The 7,371-nt window shown below is 44.8% G+C and overlaps 1 protein-coding gene across 1 annotated transcript; it reads right to left on the bottom strand.

Annotated features, from left to right (window-relative positions):
* Window positions 1-1,747: 1,747 nt before the first annotated feature.
* On the bottom strand, window positions 1,748-6,300 carry LOC121610706 (chromatin target of PRMT1 protein-like). The gene is made up of 4 exons (XM_041942942.1): window positions 6,231-6,300; window positions 3,904-4,030; window positions 3,323-3,397; window positions 1,748-2,503 (listed from the first exon to the last, which is right to left on the bottom strand). The coding sequence occupies exons 1-4, from the start codon at window positions 6,291-6,293 to the stop codon at window positions 2,301-2,303; spliced, it is 468 nt and encodes a 155-aa protein (XP_041798876.1). The 5' UTR covers window positions 6,294-6,300; the 3' UTR covers window positions 1,748-2,300.
* Between the last annotated feature and the right edge of the window lie 1,071 nt (window positions 6,301-7,371).

Genomic DNA, 7,371 nt, shown 5'->3' with positions numbered 1-7,371 from the left:
TGAAGGCGTCAGTTCAGTCTCTGGACTGTGGCTTCAGCCCCTTTCAGGTGTGAATGTGTGATAGAATAGGCTAGCAGCTGATTCAGGATCAGGCTGTGGCTCAGACTCTTTGCTGGTTCTCTTTCATCACACTGCTTTCTAAATCTAAAATCTATAGAAAAGCTGAACGTGAGGAGACATTCAGCAGAGCAGCGTCTCACAGCTGCTTTCAGAGCTCGTCAGGGACTAAAACCTGACGTTTCATGGATGAGAAGTTCGTTTAGAGCTCAGAAAACACGAACGTCTATTGTCAACTCATTCAAAACATACTCGAAATGTGAAAAAGCTCAATGGACTTCAAGCTTTCTACAGTTTCCAGGAGATTCCTGCCTGGAACTCTGGAAGACTCCATGATCTTTCCTGTAGCGCCATCTTCAGGACAAAGATCATGCAGCAGAAGCAGCAAATAGCAAACAGCGTAGGAGTGATGTGGATCTACAGTCAGTTTCTGTTCAGAGCGTCGCTGCCGGATTCTGTACAAGCTGGAGATGTAACAGGAAGTTTGACAAAGACAAGGGACAGAGGACGAGACGGAAACAATCCGCTCTGAATGAAAAGACAAAAATTACAGACCGATTTTTACAAGGTTTCTGAAGGACAGCATCTGTCCATTTGTCAGTGATAGAAAACTGGACTGGAACCAGAGAAGAAGAGGACAGAGGAACGACCCCTGCGGAGCTCCAGAGAACAGCGGAGCTGATGACGACACATAGTTCACCGAGGTACCGACAAATCCGTCTCAGCCGTCAACGAGGACGGTTTGAGCAATGGCATCAAAGGCAGGCGACACATTGATCTGTCTCAGGTAGAGGACACAGGTGTAGGTGAGGGACAGGTTTACAACAGTGAGTACAGCAGGATCAGTGACGGGCGGGACCTCTTTAAAGAGTCATGTTCAGTGAGCCTGTTAGCGGCTGTGCTAACAGAGCTCATTGTGTTTTTTGTGTCATTCATTTCGTGACAGGTACGATCATCAGGGGACTCTTGAACACTTCAGGACCGGAGACCAGGTCGAGCGGTGAGAGGCAGTTCATAGGTCAAAGGTCAAAGCCTTGTTATGAGTCGAAGCGCAGACATGCTGCACAGGTCGCTAATGTTTAGATGGCTCATCGACGTCACAGTCTATGTCCTGAAGAAACATGAAGGTGATGTCAGAGGAGGACAGCAGGGGGAGTATTTTCTGGAGCATGGAGGTGGAGACATCCTGACCTGTAGTCCAAACACACTGCATCCTACATTTCCCATAATGCACCTGAACAGCAGGTGCCATCCAGCCCTGCCTGATAAACTCCACAGGTGCATCTCGTTTCTCTTAATTGTGTTGTCCTCGCTCCTCGATTGTCGCTCGAACTGGAAGTGCTTCTGGTCTGCCGTCCGTCCCAAATATTCAAAACTGTAGAAAAGAGGACGCGATAATTAAGAGAACTGAGATGCACCCAGTGTTAGATAGCTGTAGCCTCAGAGCCCGATGACATCACTGTGATGTCAAACTGTTTGACCAGTAAGATTTGAGCTTGTTTATCGTCCATCAGCATAAACCCTGAGTCCTGTCTGCAGGTTCACGGTCTATTTTCAAATAAAAACAACCTGTGGAGCTTTTCCACTGGTTCTTTCTGGCTGTGATGTTTGACATGAATTCTTTATGATCATCAGAGCAGTAAAAGAAATTAGAAGGAAAACAGAACTAAAGCAGTTTTTAGGTGTTTTTATTTATTTTAATTACTGTTTCAAAACAAAAGAAGTTTCGTTGTAAAGCCTCCAAACAGAAATCTGAGCTGTTTGAATGAACAGTGATGATAGACAGGCCAACAGTCACATGTTCAAACTGTGTTCAGCACTTTTAGTGTATATTTACAAAATAAAACTATAACATGAACTTAAAGCATCATAAAGTAAAAAACAGTACTTATTATGCAGAATGGTATCTTTTATTACTATTACATACACATTAATGTGTACATCATGTTAATGTTGTAGATCTGTCACTATGGTGACACATGGAGTTACAGTCTCACGGCTGAATGAAGGGAATCAGTTCTGACCTTTCACCGTCACGTTACCTGACGTGAGCGGGACTCGGCAGTAACACCTTTTATTAAAACAGATTTTTAAATGCTGCGAACAGAAGTACAGCCTCAGTAACACAATCAGACTCATTTAAAGAAACACACAGGGAGGTCAGTGAAGAACACATGGCCCAATCAGAACAGTTTAAGTAACGACAACAAAAAACATGGAGTGCTGACGAGTACCGACGCCCCTCAGTCCACGTGCAGGTCCACCTGTCCGGCCATGGACATGTACTCATCCAGCTGAGCGTCCAGGTGGCTCTTGGACTTGGACATGTACTCATCCAGCTGTGCATCCAGCTGCTTCTTGGTTGGTATAATTTTTTGGTGTTGGCCACGCCCCCTGGTGGTGACAGCCCCGCCTCTCTGCAGGTGCATCCTGAGGTGTGTTTGTCCTGCAGGAGAAACATACAACAGGTGACTAATTCCAGCAGGTTAGTAATAAGTCCACAGTTACATTTCATGTAAGTTTAGTCTAACGCTATCTGACTTCCATAAAAGCATCAAACTGAAACCTGACTGAAGGTTCGTCTCCATCCTGCTGCGTCAATCTGATTCACTGACGGAGACAAACAGCAGGTGGAGCTGCCGTTAAACCACCACAGAAGAAGAGACACAACCAGACGACGTCATTCAAAGGTCAAGCGACGGAAACGTGACGGAGATCAGACGTTTCTGTTAGTGTGTTCATGTGAGGAAGGTCACAGCCTCCTCTTCCTCCTCCACACAGATCTGAAGTTTTCAGCTCCTGACTGAAGAGACGCTTAGTCACATGATTCATGATGTCATCATCTATTCACTCAGTCTGTTTCTGGTTTTTCCACCTCAGCGTCTGCAGGTCTGTCTGAGCTCAACGTTTCCGGCTCCTCCCTGTTTCTCACATTCAGACAGATGTTAGAACAGAGGTGGTCGTCTTCTAATCAAACCAGTCTGTAGTTCTGTGACCCCACCAGACCACCAGCGGGCTGTTAGCGCCCCCTACAGGCCGCAGAGTTCATTTCAGCCAGTTCTCAGTGTAAACAGACAACAGAAACCTGTCCAGCTGTGAATCTGATCAATGATTATTCATTCGGTTCATTGATCGATTTCATCAAGCTGTGAATCTGATCAGTAGCTGCTGAGCCTTCTGTCTGACAGACAGGAGATCAGATTGATAAAAGGCTCCTTAGTTCAAACAGCCTGAAAATCAGTCTGTCTGTCACTGATAAACTGACCTGCGCTCAGTTTCTGGACGTTTCTCCTCATCTGGGGGTGGTGCTGATCAAGTCGACTGCGCAGGTTACCTCGTCCTACACAGGAAATACACAGGTCCAGGTGTTACCTTCAGGTTTTAATGGTTACCTACAGGTCCAGGTGTTACCTACAGGTTTTAATGGTTACCTACAGGTCCAGCTGTTACGACGTTAGAGTTTATTTTTACATTCACAGAAGCGTCACTCTGCTCTACACAGTGTCACATGACCAGTGAATTAATGGCGTTTAAAGATTTACTTCCTCTGACACACCTGTTCAGTGTCAGTGTGTAAAACATCTTTTTTACTTTCTGAGGACAAACACTGTTGCATACTCTTTAAAGTCTTAAAGAACTATAATAACTACTTGACTCTTCGTCAGGTGCACAGGTATCAAATCACACTTTACATAAACACAACAGCAGCACCTGGGGTCTGACCGACAAGACGAGCAGACCGAAGCTTCATCAGGGTTCAGCGGTCCAACAATTCATCGCTCAGTTCCCTTACTGACTGATTTCATCTCTGCTGGTGGGAGTAATGGTTAAATCCCATCTACTCACCCCTGCAGGTGGAGGTGAACCCAGCTCCCCATCTGGGACGAGTGGGCCGCTGCCAGCCGAGTCGAGTCCAGACGCCGCTCCTCCTCCTCCCCAGACGCCGCTTCACGCTCAAAGACGAGTCACGATTCTGGATCATGAGCAGACGTTAGAGGGTTAACCAGGTAAGTCTGGACTTGACTCGTCATCTCTTCATGCCACCAGGATCAGAGAAGACCCCTCCACCAGACACACAGGTCACATCATACCCTCCCCTCCCACTACCACTATAACTCAAAGAGCTATAGAGGCGAGTGGCTCGCCACTGTTGTTATCCCGCGCGTTTTTTCTTCCTATTTTTCATCTTCCGCCAGCTTTGAGAAAACCCTCGCAAACTATATATATCAAAACGTGCGGCTCAATCGGGAATGGTGTGCTAAGTCTTTTATAGCTCTTTCGTCAATAATTCGTTAAGTTATACGCAAAAACTGCAAAGAATTTCCCATAAGAAATGAATGGGGAAGTTCCTCAAATTTCAGCCTTTTTCGATTGTCCGCTGCTTCGCCATACTTTCTCCTAGAGACTTCATTCAAACTTTAACACGTAGATAATTTTGTCGGCTCAGAATGAACCTCTGCACATTTTTTGATATCTCTTACAGTTTTCGAGCTTTAACCATCTGAAGACCATAAAGTTTCTCAAAAAATGCTCAGAATTTCTCCCCCTAGAGTGGATGACCTCATCAGTTAGAGTGAAAGAGCCAGTGAGAAACCGCCTGAAATTTTTTTTCTAAAATTGCCGTAAAATCCAAACGGTGAATAGGAGACACATAATTTTTGGATCTTTTTGTAGACAAACCTTTCTTCTCTCGTCACAGTTAAATTTTAAAGGGTTAGCCCCCACCAAATTTAAATAAAGAGGGATCTTGCACCAGCTGCCCTGCTCTGCTGCTCCATTTAAACCCATACAATCTCCTGGTTTCTGAGTCACCGCCCGCCAGAGTGTGTCTGTTTAAATCGACCATTTAGTCATTTTTCTAAAGAATATCTGGACATAAAACACACGTACATCTGGCCCAGACTTGTCCGCATCTCACAGTGCAATCAGTTTTTTGATAGCAGCTACAGTTTTGTCACAATCACAAGTTGTTCGGAAGAAACCGACAGCGAAAAAGTAGCTGTTCAGGAACAGGTAAAAAGTGGGAGAAGTAGAGAGGTAATTATCAGCAGGTGGGGCAGAGCTTAGACACACACACACATTCAGACACACATATACCAGACACATCTCCATGTAGGAGCTGGTTGGGCTGCTTGTTCAAAATACTTGGGACAATTTGATAAATGTGTAGTTCAAGCAGACACACACACACAAACAGACAAAGACACACACATACGCAGTCACACACAACAACAGATAAACACACACAGTCACACACAAATACAGTTAAATACACACAGACAGCCTGATATACATAGACAGGCACAACGCCATTAGCTCTATTAGCACCGTTAGCTCTGCTAGCTCTATTAGCTCTGCTAGCTCTATTAGCTCTGTTAGCACCGTTAGCTCCATTAGTTTTAGCTCCGTTAGCACCATTAGCTCTATTAGCACCGTTAGCTGTTAGCTCCGTTAGTGTTAGCTCTGTTAGCTCCGTTAGCGCCATTAGCATTAGCGCAATTAGCATTAGCACCGTTAGCTCTGTTAATAAAAGGAAACTTTGGATGATAATAGAGATGGTTCATTTCCATTAAATTCATTCATGTTTATTGATTCAGTTAATAAGACCAACAGCCCCCTCGTGCCACTGTCAAAATTTTGGCGGCGGCGGATGGTATAGTATGATATATATTATCCCAAAGTGGGCCCTTCTGCACTTTTACTTTTGGTATATTCATCGTATTTTGATGCTGATACTTTTGTACTTTTAGGTAAATAAGGTTTTGAATGCAGGACTTTTACTTGTAGCAGAATATTTCCATGCTGTGGAATTAGTACTTTGATCTATGTCCACAACTCCCCAGGACATGTACATACACTGACACTGTCAATAAAAAAACACTTAATTCCAGGCCTGCAAGAATTAATGTAATGACAGACAGTCCTGAGCTTATTCAAACTGAAAGCTGAATGTCTGACTTTTCCACAAAATGCTCTGATTGATGCTTTAAAATGAGGGTGGTGAAACACACAAGTTGTAAATATGAGAATCTTTCATCTTTACCATCCCTAACACAGCACTGCGCTTACAGTTGGCCCACGTAGGTGAACTTCACCTGGTGAAATCCAGTCTGACGTCACCCCGACACAGAAGCCACCGCTCCTTCTCATTGGTCTACAGCTCTGTGACTCACCTGCACGTCGTGAGACGCTGATGTCTCTTTCTTCAACGGTAAGACCACTAGTGGGGTGCCCATGGTGACCATCCTGGACCGGGTCAGCTGGTCTGTCAGCACCTGAGAGAAGCTACAGCAGAGATGACACAGAGAGAGAAGTTAAAGGTTGTAACCACAGTGTGTTTCCATCCCAACTCTTAGAATATGTGTGTGTCTTTGAATGAACTGGGTTGTTTCTGCAGTCCACACATTATTCATGGCGATTCACAGCCAAGAAGAAAACTTCTGTCCCAGATTCAAGAGACATAACAGGATGGAAAGTGAAATAGCTAGATTCTAAATGATCAGTTTATGCAAATTAATACACATTTGCTCAGACAATGATGAACTGTGTGTCTCACCGCTCATTGAGAGAAACTGCTGAGGTACTTCTCAGGTAAAACGAGTCTGCTTTTGATGAATCCATCAGCTTCCTGTTAGTCTGACTCATCTCCTGAAGACAGAAAACTCTGATGGTTGTAAAAACAGCAGAGCCGACTCTCATTCAGCTGCGGACTAATTAACAGAGACCAGCCTTTCAATGGGAGGGGCAGCAGACACTGACGGACACGTCTGTCCCATCAGACACACGAACACCAGCAGCAGTGGCTCTTTCAATATGTTAATCTGCCTGTTTCGCGCCTAACACGCGCCGCTGTACGAAGCAGCTAACTTCTGGTTTTTTGCTAACAATAAGTGCTGCTATGTGGTTCATATGAAAGACGAATTTGAGCTACGAGCACAAAGATTCACGGGTCTAAAACTTCAGGCAGTCAGTGTTTCCATTTCTCCGACACCTCATGAAACGCTACGTTTCACCAAATTCTACACCGGATTCGCACTTATACTTTTGGTATATTCATTGTTGTGGCTAATTGTGTTGTGCATGGTGCATGGTGGGTGTGTGTGTGTAGGGGAGTGGGATAGGTTGTGTGAAGGTCGTCGTCTCGCTCGGTGATTGGCAGGTAAACAATCAGTGGACCTACATATGGGAGTCACAGGTGATCCACGGATGGAAATTAGGTCAGGGGAAGCCACACAGTTTTTCAACCGTGCGTGTGTGTGTGTGTGTGTGTCGGTCTGTATGTGCGGCAAAATTAATTCGTATGGTTTTTTTTTT

This window comes from Chelmon rostratus, chromosome 8 (genome assembly GCF_017976325.1).
Source record: "Chelmon rostratus isolate fCheRos1 chromosome 8, fCheRos1.pri, whole genome shotgun sequence".
NCBI lineage: Eukaryota > Metazoa > Chordata > Actinopteri > Chaetodontiformes > Chaetodontidae > Chelmon > Chelmon rostratus.
This window is presented reverse-complemented; position numbering and strand designations above follow the sequence as displayed.

Excerpts from the sequence above, each read along its gene's own strand:
- LOC121610706 (XM_041942942.1), bottom strand. The coding sequence starts at position 6,293 with ATGGGCACCCCACTAGTGGTCTTACCGTTGAAGAAAGAGACATCAGCG. Across the intron at positions 4,031-6,230 it reads CAGCGTCTCACGACGTGCAG|AATCGTGACTCGTCTTTGAG; the intron begins GTGAGTCACAGA and ends CTCATGATCCAG. Across the intron at positions 3,398-3,903 it reads GTTCACCTCCACCTGCAGGG|GACGAGGTAACCTGCGCAGT; the intron begins GTGAGTAGATGG and ends TTTCCTGTGTAG.